Source organism: Gambusia affinis, linkage group LG03, assembly GCF_019740435.1.
Source record: "Gambusia affinis linkage group LG03, SWU_Gaff_1.0, whole genome shotgun sequence".
Classification (NCBI taxonomy): Eukaryota; Metazoa; Chordata; class Actinopteri; order Cyprinodontiformes; family Poeciliidae; genus Gambusia; species Gambusia affinis.
In genome coordinates, this window is record NC_057870.1 from 16,503,665 (window position 1) to 16,520,665 (window position 17,001).

General features: G+C 37.8%; 1 protein-coding gene across 5 annotated transcripts in view; it reads right to left on the minus strand.

Annotated features, from left to right (window-relative positions):
* Window positions 1-17,001, minus strand: part of cltcl1 (clathrin, heavy chain-like 1) — a 36,758-nt gene that overhangs the window by 17,997 nt on the left and 1,760 nt on the right. For 3 of the 5 annotated variants that reach the window (XM_044108281.1, XM_044108262.1, XM_044108291.1), the window contains exons 2-12: window positions 7,318-7,525; window positions 6,962-6,964; window positions 4,980-5,248; window positions 3,954-4,115; window positions 3,759-3,872; window positions 3,497-3,670; window positions 2,408-2,605; window positions 1,592-1,792; window positions 1,356-1,508; window positions 1,105-1,227; window positions 174-311 (exon numbers count right to left, since the gene is read on the minus strand). In XM_044108281.1, the coding sequence (XP_043964216.1) occupies window positions 174-311; window positions 1,105-1,227; window positions 1,356-1,508; window positions 1,592-1,792; window positions 2,408-2,605; window positions 3,497-3,670; window positions 3,759-3,872; window positions 3,954-4,115; window positions 4,980-5,248; window positions 6,962-6,964; window positions 7,318-7,525 (1,743 nt within the window). The remainder of the gene's footprint in view (window positions 1-173; window positions 312-1,104; window positions 1,228-1,355; window positions 1,509-1,591; window positions 1,793-2,407; window positions 2,606-3,496; window positions 3,671-3,758; window positions 3,873-3,953; window positions 4,116-4,979; window positions 5,249-6,961; window positions 6,965-7,317; window positions 7,526-17,001) is intronic. The other 2 variants (XM_044108272.1, XM_044108298.1) reach the window with 1 other exon arrangement.

The window sequence follows — 17,001 nt, forward strand, 5'->3', positions numbered from 1 at the left end:
TTTGGGAAGAAGTGGCCACTGCTGACTATATGCTGCTGAGTGTATGTCACTGTTTATGCAATATCTCCACAGTTGATATTCTTCCTCTTTGATACAACATCAATGGTGGCCAACGACTAGATGTAGCCATCAATTCCTCCAGTTAGGAAAAAGGAAGTGGTAAAACAGCTCACCTGGGGAGCGTGTATCAGGTTCATCTCAAGCAGACGTGTCTGTAAGTGTCCTTCAGCTGGACGGTTGTTCTTCAGAGCATCCAACAGGAAGGAAGTGCACTGCTGAATCAGGTTGCCCTCCATGAAAACATCAACAATCTACAGAAAAAACAAAACATCATGCACAAAAGTTAGGAATACTAGAGACTTTAAATTGTGCTGCAAAGCATCATTTCAGCTAATGTAAAAGTCACAGGTTATTAAACACCAGCCAGATGTTTCTGCTCCTCCAATTTTCTGTTTAACTTGTAATTCAAAGCAAGAGCAAGGATGTGGCTTTAAAGGAAGGAGGGAGTCACTGACTCAGTGGATTCCTGGCATTGCTAAAACATCTGGAACAACACAGACACAGACCGACTCCCCTCCAAGACACCTTTCCAGTTAATGTGCACCATTGAATCAGACGTGATTTTCTTTTAAACTTTGCAACATAGTTTTTATGCCACATTTTTCTACACTTTAATCGTCATAGCTGATGGTCCAAAGAGTAAATACGGTGAATTTACTGCAGATATTTCAGACGGAGTTAGACCAGATGGAAACAAAGAGAAATAAAACATGAAAGGAACTAGGAAAAAAAGAAAAAGAAATTTAGAAAGATAAAAGAAGAGAAACATGGAAAGAAACCTAAAATGAGAGAAAGAGAACATAAAGGGTGGATAAAAAGAAGGAAACAGAAGAAGGATGGGAAAGAGAAGACGTAGCGAAGGAAAGGTAGACAGAGGGATAATTCAACATTTTGACAATGACGTAAAGAAATACTGCTTGACAAGACAGACATTTTTACTTTTCTTTAATTTTTTCCCATTTCCATAGTAATCTGAACCTGGAAAATACTTTTTTTTAAAAACAATCAATAACTCACACTATTATGAACCGCTGCTTATGTTACCTGGTTGATGTTGGCCAGCGGCTCCTCATCTTGGACAAGCATTTGGGCAAACTGCAGTCCTTGGTCTGGGTTGACTCGCATTACGTTCCTTAACAAGAACACCCAGTCTGGGGTGTATCCCACCTACAGAGGGGCAGGAACGATGATAAATATGAATCTGTTCGCACCTTTTTAAGTATTTATATTTAAGACAGACAAAACCAAAGATAATAATAATATATTATGAGAAAGTAAAGTGGAGATCTGATTACCTTTTTGGCATACAGCACTATCTTCTGGAACTGTCCTGTTTCTGCAAAGCACTGAATAACTTTGTTGGGGACATTTGCTCTGAGATAAACACTAAGAGCTAACGTTGGGTCAGAGGCCTTTACCAGATCGCCCAGTTCCTCTGAACACTCCAGCTGGAGAGCACACATATTCACATTTACTAATTATGACAGTCCCATAACAGAAAACATTCACCAGAACTCCAAAGCTGTCCCACCTTGTCCTCCTTCAGCCATTTCTCCAGTAGCTGCTTACGGCCTTGCTGCAGGACGGGCCTGCACAGCTCCAGAGACTCAAACTTATTGAGCTGGCCCTGGTCCAAAAGAATCCCGAAGTACTGGAGCAGAGGTGAGGCTTGACCGGGCTGGGCTGGGACACTCTGGAACTTGCGTATGGTTTCTGCTGTTCGGAGGATACCCTGAGGGTCAGAATACATCACACAATGGAGGAATTACTGGAGCAGGGAAAACCGAAAATTTCTATTGATCCTTTAGACAAATTTCATGGTGGTTCAGTAAAACTCACAAGAAAACAACCATTTTATTCTTTGAAACTCTGAATCATTGTAGATATGACAATCTGATAATCAAATGAACTAATTTATTCATATTGTGTTCTTTAACATAAAATGTACTCAGATTTAAGACCTTTTTAAGGCCATTATGAATGAAATTTAAGACCAAGATCTCCAAGGAAATGTACGAACTAGTAATAAATTTCCACTTATCCACAAGAGATGCAAAACAAGCTAGCTAGCTAACAATGGTTGTTAGAGGAGAGTCACAGAACGTAATGAAAATGTCTGCATTCTGCCAGACAGAAAAGTCCAGCAAGAAAAATAATACATTGAATATACAAGAATAAATACCTTTAAGACCTGTGAATAACGTATATGAAGTAAACTTTTTTTTATTAATTCAAGTCATTTTAATGCCTTAATTTTAGATACATGATGAATCTATTTATTACTGAAGTGCACCTGGTAAGAGAAGAAAATGCAAGCGCTACACTTTAACTGCAGAGTCTGACGTACCTTCGGTGCAGATGCAGCAACCTTTGCAGCCTCTGAGTAACTTCCCTGGGCAAACAGAGTATTAAACTTTCTGCCAAAAAGCTCCTCAGCCCCAACAAGATTAGACCTCACGGCCATCCTCAGGGCAAGATCAGGGTTCTGCAGAACGTTTGTGGCATAGTTGACGATGTTTTCTTCTTCAACACACACTGACAAGACCTGTGAAGTGTAGAAAAGGCAGTCACAGTCCGACAATAAAACTCAAGAAATTATAAACCGAAAGAAAATTAAAAGGTACATCTTTCAATGTGCATTTACGCCAAATTCACATTTTGCACATTTTTGGAGTTCAATTTGGATTTCTACAGTCAAATCCAATGCATAAAACAAACAAAAATAATAATAATAATAACACAAAAAACACTCAGACAATTTTTGGCAATAGGTTTATGTTTTTTGGTGCCTGGGAAAAGAGCCATTTCAAAACCCCACAGAATGTAATGTTACAAATCTGTGGGTACTGGCCCTCACCTAGCAACTCCAGTAAATCCCAACCAGTTACCTAGCAACCAAACTGAAGCCCAGCCAATTACTTAGCAACCAAAAGAACTCCAGCAAGTTTGGTCAATTGGTTTTAATGCATGTGTGGTACAATGGCTGCTGGAAAAGACAAGTGTTTTGATGTGCAGTAGGCTCTGCTAATGCTTTTCAAAGATGTATGGTTGTAAAATTGTGCATCTTGTTTTCAGCCATTTTCATGTGTGAGTGTAAACATTGAGTTGGGGGGCGTGGCCACCAGCGGTTCATTTGGATTTAAAGTGACAAGAGTCCTAAAACAGCTTATTTGTAAAAGGAGCTCAAACTGAGCAGACTAAAATCTCACTATCTAACAATGATGTTGTGCCAAAAATGTAATGACCATAAACTTATCCCTAACCTGTTCAAAGAAGCATAACAGGTCACCTTTAAGATACATTTTAGAGCCAGAAAACAAAAATCTTGAAAAAGTTATAAACCCTTTGATGATTTTTTTTTAGCAAAATAAGTAAAAATGACACTCCCTAAGTAACAGAAGCTTTGTATTAAAACACTTATCAGTTTTCTCCTCACCTGTCCCTTCTTATTAACGCCGATGATCCCTGAGGTGGCCTCATGAGGGGCCGTAACAAAGATAGTCTCTGCACTGATTCGGTTCATGTATATACACACTCCAGATTCCAGGTCGTACAGGTGAATGTAACCATATTTTGTGATCAAATATATCACACCATGCTTGTTTCCAATCTACAACAGAAGAGTAAGAAGAGATTTTAAGAATTCACCAGTCACCTAAAACTGTCAGGTGTTGAACCAGAAGCTGCCACCCTCTTACCTGCATAGCTACAGGGAAGTCTGTCTGGGCCTCTGGAGGGAAAAACACATCCACTGCTTTCTTAGCAAATGGCTGGTTTCCTGCAGCGGGCTGACCAACTTCAATGATGTGCAACTTTGAAGAGAAAGTCATCATGCATAAATAAAATAAGCACAGCAAGAAAGATGTAAAAGAAACTCGTTAATAAACCTTCACCTTTCCTCCCGCCTGTGAACGCACAGCAAAGCAGAACAACGTGGAAGGTTTGGCATTTCCCTCCACTTTGAACTCCCCGAAGGCAGCGGCGTGGCCCTCGATGGGCTGGGAGACTTTCCTGTCGACCGAGTACAGCTGCATCGCTCCGACTACGCGATTTTGCTGCAAAGAAAAACAAAACTGAACCTCAGACTCATGGGACTGTCAAAACTCCAAGCTGTTGAGTTGTGATGCAACGCAGTGCAACAAGAGTTCAGATTCGCTGTTTGGCTGTTGAGGGTTTAAGATAAGTCATTATAATTGGGAACAGTGATCACTTAAACAAACAATGAGGAGCCACGAGTCAGTGCTGTAGTTTGGAAACCGACACACTGTTTTCAGCAGAAGGTTTGTTTATAAGAAAAAAACAGAAAAGTGTTTTTTTCCACTGTGACTAAACTGTTTTCCAGTATTTTCCTCCCTCAGTTTAATTTCTCTTCATTAGAGCATTCTGGGAAGCGTTTATGTGCACAGCTTAGGTGTAAGCAGAGCTTCCTGTTCAATAACAGTGAAACCCCTCAGGAGTCTTTCATTAACTCTAGCTGACAAACCATCAGACTGTTCAGGGGAGAAAAATCAAAGTACATCAAACTGATAGAAAATCTAAGGCATGGCTTTTTATGCAACTCTCTGATGTAGATGCTTTCTATAGAAAAATTCCCGGGTATATCACTGTAAAATCTAACAAAATTTACGAATCTGATGCTCTGCCTCCTCATTAAAACTCTAAAATAAGGAAAAAACAGCAGAATCGTCTCCTCCAAGTGTTAACACCCAAAGAGTGTCCTTGGAGCAGAGTGTTAAAGCTTTGTCTGTGGGTGTGAAAATACAAGCTCAGACTGAACAGAAGGCCAAGCAGGCGACGCAGAAATATGTGAAACTTTCTTCGCTCTGATTTTTCTTTTTTTCTCAAAAGTGCTGCAGACCAGAGATGTAAAAGGTAATTGCGACTCGAGGGGAGACGTGCCGAGGGGCGTGAGCTCGTACCTGTGCAGAAATCCCGATCAGCAGTAACCACTTCTGCTGCTCGTCGGTTCTGTAGTGGATGATCTGACAACCCGCCAGACTGGCGTGCCGATCGAACACTTTGGTCGGTTGGGAATCGCCCTCCATGCTCCAGTGGTAGACCGCCGTGTCCGTCACCAAGGCAACGGTGTTCACAGATATCCACTTCCAGAACATGACCTCCTCCGTGGTGGTGTGAGCCTTCATCTTGCTCTTCATCTCGATGTTGAAGATCTGCAGGGTTTTGGCAGCTGTGAGGATGCATGGAAACACAGAAATCAGACAAACTTAAGATGTAATGATGGTTTTTTTTGTTGTTGTTTTCAGATTATTTCTCTATTTTAATGCTCAATGACATGTTCACCTCTCATAAGGCAGACATTTTCTAGCATAAAGGAAAAAAAAAAAAAACTAAATCTAAACTTGAATTTGAGTACATTTATTCAGTCAGTGAAAATTCTGTTTAAAAATTGTTTATATTATCTCATTTTTAAACAGCAGCCACTTTCAACTAAATGCAACTAAAGCAGTTAACTAATGTATACTTTACTTTTTTTTTCTGAAGAGTCCCTGGGAACTTTAGCTATCAACAATAAAATATGACATAACACAGAGACCCGTTTCTTTCAGCCTTCAAAACTCAGGCTAGACAAGGAACCACATTTATGGACCATGTGTGTAAAAATAAGCGTATTTTCACACCTGATAGTCCAGGGAAAACAGAAACTTGTGCAGTTCACTTTCACAGTGCACAATTAAACAAGCCAAAGCATTTGAAAAACATGTTCCCCTCCTCACCTGTGGTGGCGCTGCAGTACTTTTGAAAGAACCAATGACGGAAACGACATGAAAACCTCTGAAGAAGACATGGCCGCACAGAACTAATAATCTCGTTTTAATTCCTTCTTTTACAAATGCTTTAGAGTTGAACAAAATATTTATCACATAAAAAATCTGTAAAAAGTAATAGCTTGTGCACACAACTATTATGTTCAGGATCTTCATTCACAGAAATCTCAGTTGAATTAATGATTATCAGTGTTTTGATTGAAATTGAAGAGCATAAGAGGATGCCAGGACTTGGAGAGATTTAATCTCTATATATGTACGTTTAAACTTTATGAAATGTAAAAAGTTTGAGTTCTGCCATACCATCAGGATTTTATATGCTCATTGAATGAATGTACTCAAATAAAAGTTTGCATTTTTCAGCGTGAACATAGACTATTACAGTACAGGATTGATTTATTTTAAGGGTTGTTTTTTTTTTGCATATCTTTAAGCAGATTTACCAGCAAATTGTCAATCTGTAATAATATGAATACCACAAAGTGTTGTGAAAGCCAGAAGCCTCACTCTGTGCACTCAGCTGACATTTGCACCTAGAATCAACTGGCCTCCAGCTACAGAAAGCAGATGGCAGCTTTGAGAAAGGTCATAATGGCTCGCAGTAACGGAGTCACAATATTGCTTCTGAGCTCCAGAATAGACCGGTTAGCTCCATATGTGACCAGTGACAACCTTCATCAGCCATTAAAACTCTCAACATAACAAACAGGTGAGGTAAAGCATGAGGTTGGTGAATACTGGCTCTGTTGTGCAAACAGCCATCAGCACAGACAGGCTTTATGATAAGCTAATGGGTTGCCTAATTAACAACAATGATATGGCTACTGGCTCTCGCAGGCGTGTAAAGACCCACGCAGGGCTTCAATGCTTTTTACTCTAACATGTGATGATTTCAATACGACACACACACAGCCATGCCAACGCGTGTTGTTCTCATAAAAGAAGTGCATCTGCCACCAGATTAGATTGGAACATAGGTCTGGATTATTTTGCAGCTGCGGAGTGGTGAAAATACCTCGGCATAGTTGTTAGAGACACTTTTATGAGAGAGAGACATGGCTACTGTATCATCACAACGGGGTGCCAGACAGGCAGACACACAGAAAGCAACTCACCGTCTGAGAAATTACAGAAAGCAAGGGAGAAAAAGCAGAACGTCAATCAGGTAAGAGTGAAAGGACAACGTTAAGGAGGGCCAAACGGGGGCGAGTTATTCCCAGAGCGAGGGGGGAGGAGAGAAAAGGCATTACAGGCAAATCATCCTGATCAGCACTTTCATTTGTGCTTTACGGATTATATTCACTAACAGATAATCAATATGATGAACCAATTAGGAACATTGAGAAATCAGATTTGAGTGCATTTGGCCAGCATTAATCATTGCATGACTCTTTTTCTACTACAATTAATTGTACTGGAGACAGAAATAACTTTTATACAACACAATGTACAGTGAATTTCACCATCTCACCTTTTAGCGCGATAACCTTGCTTGCAGGGTTCATAATGGCGCTGTCAGCGGAGATCGGCCTCCTGATTGGGTTGTTGGGGTCGGATAGGTCAACGATCACCACCTGGTTCTGCTCGCCCACTTTCTCCCGGATGCAGATGAACTTGTCTGACTCCATGGTCAGGTAGCTGAAGCCGATGTTAGCTGGGTTCACACCCAGGTTCTGCAACTGGAAATTAATTTTTTAAAAAACAATACAAGAGAATAAAAAACACCAGCTGGAACATCAAGTAGATGGTTTTAAGTCAATCTGGATAAAGAATCAAGAGGGATGCTGAGTGAATGAAGTCAGTAAAACAAACGCCACACACACATACAGACTTTCACCAAACATCTTTAGGGTCTTTTCTTTTTATTTTAATTAACAAATTGTCAATCATTTAGTTACATTATAAAATAAAACTATATTCTATTGTTTGCAGGTTATTAACATCTGCCATGTTCCTGATGTCCAAGCAGAATTGGAGGCCCAAAACAAATCTGTGCAACTCCTTGGCCAGTAATGTCTGTCTACATGCCTGCATTCAGTCTCCATGGTAACCAGTTTCACCGCCCAATCATTTTAGAGGGAGTCCCACAACTTTCAATCCCACCCACACCGGAAATGTAACAATTTCCGGTATGGGTGCAGAATATCAAGAAAATATGTAATTGTGATGCTACTGCTGAAGATTGCAAAAATGTTAATTAACTCGCATTTTCTTGACTCATCTTTACTATTGCTCAATAAATATAAGTGTAAATTAGGTGTATAAAAAATGTAAAAAGGAAAGTTAAACTGCCAAGGCAAATTTTCCAACATGCAGATACTTGAAATTTAATATTTTACAATCTATAATGTCCAAGCAGTTATTGAAGATTGTGATAATCTGAGGATGATGACGATTCAATAGGTGGTGCTCATCTAATTTCTAACTCTCTCGACATTTTAACTACTGATACTGATTTTCTAGTCTAATAACTACAACAGAAAGGGGAAAAATATGTGGCACGTTGTTTTATGGTGCTAGCAGATTTGAATCTAAAAAATTCAGGGACTACAAGATTATCCACAATTAGGCATTAAAATAACTTTCATCCTGATTTTTATTTAATCCAAATAACTTTGCAGTACATCCTGTTGGTTGATGTGCTTATAGAGCAAAAATGGTAAAAGTTCTTAAATTTTGATGCATTTAATGAATGTGATACAAGAAAAAAAAAAAACATATTTTCACCAATCAGACCCAATTATGGGAATAATTTTGACTTCCAGACCGCTGATTGGCGCATATCTAATTATTGCCTCAGTTTCAGATTCAACTAAAGCATCAAGATACAGGATTTTTTTGACAAACTTTTGGGTTTTGGATAGAAACATAAACTCTTTAAACTATAATGTCATTATAGAGAAGAAACAGAGATTATTCAATATTGTCCAATAAAACATTAACTCAACTGACATACATAAAATAATTAGCACATGTTCAGTCGGTTATTTTAAAGCCGTCTCATCCAAACATGTTACATAAGCATGACAGACATTTGCATTTAATTTCACAAACAATGTTTGAACTAAAAGTTATTCAAGAAAACTTCTTCTCTACAGAATCTGGAGGGGGAAAAGTCCCAGGGAAAATGTAGATGCCAGCAGCTGATCTTTGCTTTGCTGGGGTGACCCAGTGAGAGCCACAACAAAATATAGTTTTGATAAAAATAGAACCAGGTCTGCTCCAGTCCTCCAGCTATTATCTCAAAGGGTGTTTTCCCAGACAGGGATCACAGAGAGCCACAGAAACCTCTGATAAAACTAAAAGTTTTCTTTTAAACACCTTTTTCAGCTCTTTTAACACTAAAATGGTGTAAAATATTCTCATAAGTAAAAGCGTAAATCCCTCCAACTCCAACAGACTGTTTGTCTGAGCTGAGAGAGCGGAGCAGAACAGGCATTCTCCGTCTGATGACTGAACTCACTGCATTATGCAGTCTGAAGCAAGAAGAAAGGAATCTTTACACTCATCACAAGGACCGCACTATCTCCCAGTTGGCTGGACCAGCAGGACAACAAATCATTTGAAGCCATTTCAGTCGGGTCTTCAGCAAAACAGGAAGAAAGAGGCAGTCATAAATCAGGGTTGTAAACCAGGGTGCGCCCAATTTAAGTCCGCTTTTAAACAAGAAATGTTTTCCAATCCAGGAAATTGTCATTTGCTTGATTAAATTTATGCTTTATGTTAAAAATTGGATGTTTTACTCATTTGTAGATGGCTTCAAAATTCTGAACAAAAACACACACAACTTTAAACTTTCTTCCAATAGATTTTTTGAATCCACTTTCTTCACCTTTTGACATTACAATTATTTAGCCTTTACTTAAAGCTTGCAAAAATCAACATATCTAACAGGGAAATATAAACTATACCACCTTTAGTCTTTTTGTTACTCTGTGGTGATTCTGTTTTTCCCAATAAACATGCTGGATGCGTCAGATTTGTACACTCTAACACTCTCCCGAGAAGTTCCACAAACATCCAAGAAGGCCAGCTTCCATGAAATTTTGAAGCCAGCTCTGTAAACTACCCAAATGTCACTCTGGGACAGAGTTTCCCACTGAATGCATGACAATAAAACAGAGCTGGAAACCTCCCTTAGTTACAGACTGCTTCATTCTGAATGGGAATGCACAACATTAAAAGCATGTGGTGGCAGTATTTTGGTAAATAATACAATAACAGTATTTTGGTAAATGTCACAATAACAGTATTTTGAATTCCCAAATTTCTTTGCACCCTTCAGCATGTAAAGCATTGCATCTGTATCAAGTGTTGGAGTCAGCCTGAAATTTCCATTGGCATGCATTCTAACTGAGGATGGGCATTTAGTGCATCATTCATCAAATCTTATAAGAATTTTGATTTATCTTTGTCAAGATAAATTCTACTATATGGACAGTTTTGTTTTAGAAAAACAAAACTGTCCATATAGTCTGGATTGTTAGTTTTACTATTTTCTATATCATTTGTTTAATGAGAGTATCAATACGTACTGAGAAATTTTAAAATATGATTAAATGCAGCTTAGTGATACAAATCACACTTCTTTATGTGAGAGGTGCTGTAATGAACCATACTGCAAATGGAAATGTTTTGTATTTCAAGAGCAACATTTATGGTTTTGGGGTTATGATTGCTGTACAGTCATATAAAAACAACAGGAACAAATAGTTCTTATTGTTTCTTTTATTGTCTTATTGTCACAATTGTACTACAAATTTTTGTGAATCAATTCTTTGCAATACTATTACTGTGCACACCGCTCCAACACATAAGCAACCTAATCATATTCAGCAGCTCTTTGCACAGATTTCTGCATTTTGTCTATTTTTCCACAGATATTTTCTCACTGTTACTATCAACATTATTGTTTTTCTAACATCAGCATCTATGTGCTTCTATCTGATTAACATTTTGCAACTGGTACACTGAATTCACAGAGACAAATAAAGGAATATTGTTTTGTGGTCTCAGGATTTTCTATAAGATTGCTCTGCAGGACGATGAGCAAATGCAGCTGTGGATTTGGCAAAAGTCTTTACTGAGAGTGATGTGTGGATCCAAACTCCCAGGATGTCCTCATATCAAGTCAGGTCAAATTTATCTGCATAGCACATTTATTTATGTAAATAAATGTGCTATGCAAATTTATCTGCAACCAATTATGAGATGAGCAACAAACATTGCATTTTTGTCAAATGCCATTTAGCTCTTCAAGGAAATGATATAAACATCAAACATATTGATCGATATCTTGATCAGCGTTCCAGTAATTATGAATCAAAGGCAGCTCTAAAAATGTGAAATTTCAGCCTTGATTTAAAGAAGTTTGAGTTTCAGCATCGTTACAGTTTTCTGGAAGTTTGTTTTGAAGCATAAAACCAAATGTTGAACATTTAAGGCATAAAAACAACTGATTCTGTCATTTCACTAAGAAAGAAGAAATATAAACTTCAGATTGTAGAAAAAAAAATAGAGGAAAGCCACGATGGGCTTATTTTTGATATTTGTTACATTGTGGGAAATAAAACAAATAAAAAAAAGTGTTGCGATTGTTTAAATCAATGTTAAGAAGCATCAACAAAAAAGTGTTGTCATAATTATTTTTCCTGGTTTCCAGAACACACAACATACAAGAGTCTTGAAAAAGGCCACAGAGAAGACCTGAGGGCGATCAGAGCCATATGCTGCCTCTCCTGAAAGAACTGCCAAAATGATCTAAGGGTGCAGAAGGGAAGAAGCACAACAAAGATGGTAGGGGGCAAGTTAAAGATGAGAATGTGAGGAAGAGCTGAAGAAAACGTTCAGCATCGAGATAACGTCCAAACAAGGCAGCGTGGAAGCGAGGAACAAAACATGCGGCTGAGAAGTTGGCCTGTTCGGAGCGGTAACGCTCTCCTTTGGCATTTTACAGTTCAGGGTGGGGCGACTGACTCACTGGACTTTCTGGCAAAAGATTCCAGACTAAAATTCACACTTCAGCTCTGACCTACCACAGACCCATAAATTACCTCCATCGATTCCTCACACATGACTGCACGTTATCTTTCTGTGAAAGGCGGGGTTAAATATCACAAAAGTGGCGTTAATGCCGATGCAGCTTGGGTGGTATGTGGTGAGTTAAAGACTGGCTGGAAGTGTTGCATCAGCAGCTCAAGTGAGGAACGATGCAAAAACACTTCAGTGTTTCACATTTTTTCCTGACAAATTGTTGTAAAAGTCTAGCCGGTAGCTAATCGGGAAAGCTAAAGTAAAAACTTCCCCCGACAAATTTTCTCTCTTTAAAGTTGCAGGCGGTATTAGCATCTTTCGTTTGATCTCTTTGGATGTTCAGGCACTTTTCAAATTCACATTGCATTGTGGCAGTAGCTTTTTAAAAATAAAAACTTTTGGTAGATGATTTCAACTTGCTCAGAGTTCACCAACATAAAACAAACCAAATATTAGAAAAGCTCGGGAGGATCTCTTCGAACTTATTAGAGATGCAGAAATGACTTCCAGCTGTGAATGAAAGGTCAAAGACTGAAAAGTACTTTCCAATAATTAAGTGTATTCAGTAGAAATACCTTAAAAAACACAGTACTTTCAATACAGATCAAAGGTTAAGGACAATTCAGGAATGGGGATTCTTTTGTAAAAGATTTTTGCTTCTAACAAAATATCTATTTCTCCATTATCTGTTATTCTCAGCAAAAGAGATCTCAAAGAGAAATCGTTTTGGAGCATCTGTAGTGTTGCATGAGAACTTTTTCCTGCAGCTTTTTGGAGGACAAAATGTTATAGAGTACAGCAGCTTGTTCATTATAGACTTTTAAAACGCAACTCTGAATAAAAATGCAAACCTAAAAGTAGAAACATCCAACTGAAGGTGCCATTCTCAAGTCCTGCTTTCTTTACAAACCATTCCCTCTACATAATTGCTAAACCCAACCACAAACCCCACCATCATTTACAAGTGGTCCACTTTGTCAAGTGTCTGCTTTCTTTGCATGTGAGAACTCAAAGGCAAGCTGGACAGCAGTCAGAAAACGCCTAAGCGACCAACTTTATTAGCACGCCTTTCAGCATTTATATTTTACATGCTAAATCTACTTCTTTTTAACTTCTTCCTGTGCTCTAATGTAATCATATATTAATGTTCTGGGTACAGTGGACCCTTCAGATCATGCATGAGTTCTTGTGCCTAAACACCCTTTTCCCTAATGTTACCCCCTCCCCCCCTGCTGGATGAGTCAACGCTCTTATAGTTTCTACGTCTATGCTGTTAATGTTTGTTACAAAACAAAACCCAACTGCTGTTTGTGTTAAAATGTTGCTCTTATCTAAAAGGCGATTCCTCTCCCTCAGTTTATGCCTGCAGTGTTGAGCCTGTTGCAGTAAGGCCACCCACAACCGTCTGTCAGTGGATGGTAAAGCAGTCCTGAGCGGGACTAAAGCTAAAAAAAAAGCCTCAACAAAGAGAAACAGACTAATGTGGATGTTGTAAGGATTGAGTTGTGTTGGGTGTTTTAAAGGATTTGTTTTAGTTTTTCACTTTTGCTTTCAATTGTTTTTGGTCTCAAACTCTTCAGCAGGCTTCTAAACTGAGGCAGTACGATGCGTAAATGTGAGGTTATGTCATTGCAATTGTTTACCTGTTTACACTCCTCACATTTAGTTATTGGTGAATATTGCTTTGAGATGAACCAATGAGGCTTTTACTGATCGATACCAATTTTCAGTTTTCTTTGACCTCTCACTTGCCTATTTTAATTTTTGACCATGTAATATAAGACCTTGTTTATGTAATGTGAGAAGAACTAAAAACAAGAAGAAATGCACCTTGACGGATTAAGTAATTTCACTAAACCTATAAAAGTTAGGCTGTTTCTTGACTCGCTGACAGACTTTTTTTTTTTTTGTAAAGTGACCTAAGACGATATCTGTTTTAAATTGGTGCTATATAAAAGAACTGAATTGAAAATAATTAAAAACAATACAAGCACAGTGCGTGAAACAGCTCCTTCAAAGCTTTTATATCAAAGTTTCAGTGACTGAACACAGGCGCACGTCCTCATCCCGGTCAATGCCTGTTCTGTTCCTCTGCTGATGTAATTTGCTGGATCTAAACAAGTTGTGTTTACATCACATGTCCATCAAATGCACCCGTCTGCCTGACGCAGGGCAACATTTCATAAGATGCTGCTGCAGAAGCTGCTGCAGAGATGCAGGTTAGAGGCATTAAACAGCTTGGCAGGACAGTTTTCAGGAGGTTTAGAGCTGCAGGACGTTTTGGCACATTTTCTCATGCTGCTACAGAACGTAGGTTGCTGCACACACAGAGCTGAACAAGCTGCAAGTGACTCTCACTTTCAGAGCTCAGCAGACCTTTTCCTCTCAATACAGCATGAAGCGTGATTATGAACTTCAGAGCATAAAGCTTACTTAAGAAACCCAGCATGATGGATGTGTATTTACTTTAATCTATAGACAGAGATGTGAAAAGTGAGCCATCTGCAACGACAGAAAAATTAGGATGACTGAAAATCTATTATTTGGGTTTCCTACACATTTTCTAGTTCAAAACTCCAAACATATATATATATATATATATATATACATATATATATATATATATATATACATATATATATATATATATATATATATATACATATATATATATATATATATATATACTATATATATATAGATATATATATATATATATACATATATATATATATATATATATATATATATATATATTAGGGCACAAAACATTTACCTTTTAGAATTGATTAACTTTATATTCCACAAATCAGGAAAGCAAAAGTCACACGTTTTATTAATTCAATAAAAATATAAAAGGTTATACTTTGATGCATGGATGTGATTAATCTGGTCATTTCTTCATTTCCTGTTTGTTTCTACGACGACGTTTAAACCTAATGCAGAATGGACCAAAGTCAGAAACGATAAGTTACATCTAGAAGAAAATCAAAGAGCAGGAAAACCTTGATTGTTGCGTATTATTTCTTTGGCATATTGTTTTAGAACAGCTCTGCTGTTTACAATAGCTTTACTTGCAGAATAAATAAGTTTTTATTCAAGACTAATTCCAGGTTCTTTTTAGCACACTTTTTATGGTTGTAAATATTAATAAAGTAGCTGTTTCATTGCTGTTGTTTGTTTGGAATCTGATGAAAACTTGGATAAAAAACAAAGATTTAGGTTAAACTCTGGACTTGAGAGGGAAAAAATGGTAAAATAGCCAATTTCCTAATTTTTAATGTGCATTAATATGGTTTTGTATAATTTGCCTTTTGGGTAAATAAAGGATTATTTCAGTTTGTCAGTAACTAAAACATATTACTGAGTTTTAGAAGTAGAGATGAGGCAAAGAAACAATAAATGATGTAATTTAAATAACTTTATACAGCCTGATTTTTTTTAATTAATTCAGATTTTAACTTTTAGATATGAGAAATAATGGCTGAAAAGTTTTGATAAAACTTAACTTAACTAGGTATAAAAAAGTTATTTTAAAAATATCAGGCGTCTTGATCACATACTGAGCAGCATTCCTGCAGCCTGACTGACTAAATACACTGAGTTGTAAATGCCAGACTAAAAAAAAAAAAAAAAAAAAGCTAAACAACTTGAGGCTCAAAGTCTTGGGTTTGCAAATTCCAAGCATTTTTCACTCTGCTTGAGCCACCTAGATTTGCACAGGGATACAACAGGCCAGAGCTGGGATTTCATGCAAGAAGTGGAACATAAACCAGTTTATTGCTTATCACTACATCATACTTAAAAAAAGTTTGAGGGGAAGTTATGTGCCTCTGATACAGATGACCCAGACATGGCCTGATGGCGCTTTGTTGTTGCCGACACAGTTTTCAGTCAGAGGATCTAAGGTCAAGAAAGAAAGTGAAGCTGCAAACCAGAGGAGCTAGAAAAGAGGGCTGGGGACTGATTTTTTTCTTCTTCTTTTTCTCTAGTGAAAGGCCATTTCACAGCCGGCTGCTGCCATAACAACCAGCTACAGACCAGTGGAGGTGGTGGGGCGCGTCACCAAGTTTCTCTTTTGGCTCCAGGACACCAGGCACTGGGGGACGATTCAAAGTCCAAAAAACTGAGGGGAAAATGGGGGGACTGTGATGGAAACGGTTCCCCGGCCATACAAACGGCTGTTTGTTTCTTTTATTGCTATGAATTGTAAAAAGGCCATGTGCTATTCTTATGCTTATTGCTTTGAAATTGCACAGATACTTCGATTAGAGCCTGGAAATACATCAATATAATATTACTGTTCAATATAAATCAGGATGCCATGCATTAAAAGCTCTCATCCTGCCAGCCTGGGTGCAGTGAAGGGATCCAGTTTGAGAGCAAGTGACGGATTTTACTTCTGCACAAACCTGTCTGGTAATTTTTTCCAAATTCTGCTTAGGGAGCGACAACCATACATTAAATTCACTGAAAATAGGGAGTGTGTTCTCATAAAATATGCAGGGAAAAAGCAACAAAGCTTGAGAGCCAGTGTCATTCAGGGCCACAGCTACAAAACAATGTCTTCCACCCGCGTAGGAAATAAAGCAATCTACTGTTTCATATGGATCAGGGATCAATTAGTAAGTTTCTTTTTACAAAAACTGAAATACTTTTCTATGTTGTACTAACATACAATTAATGATTAAATGATTTAGATAAATAATATCAATAAGAAGAAGGTTACTCCAATTTACTTTGGATATCAGAGGTTAAGAATCGACTGGTTCAAACAGGAATCTGGGAGCCACAGAAAATGGAAATTGGGGAAAATGTGCAATTTCCAGAAAATAATGTTCGACTAAAACAAATTATACATGAAATGGCATTTTTGTAATCCAGAACAAACAGAACAGAGCTAATGAAACAGAAACACAAAAAGAGCAGCGAAACAAAGTAAAGGTCTAAGTTTTATAGTCAGGGTTTCTGTAAACTCAAATTTAACACTTTTTTAAGAGCAATACGAATGAAATTCCAGTTTTGTGTCACAACAGCCATATACAAAAGACAAATTTAATATTTTATATAGTAGTGGCAAGCCAGGATGAACAGAGCATCATACGGATTGTCAGCAGAAGTC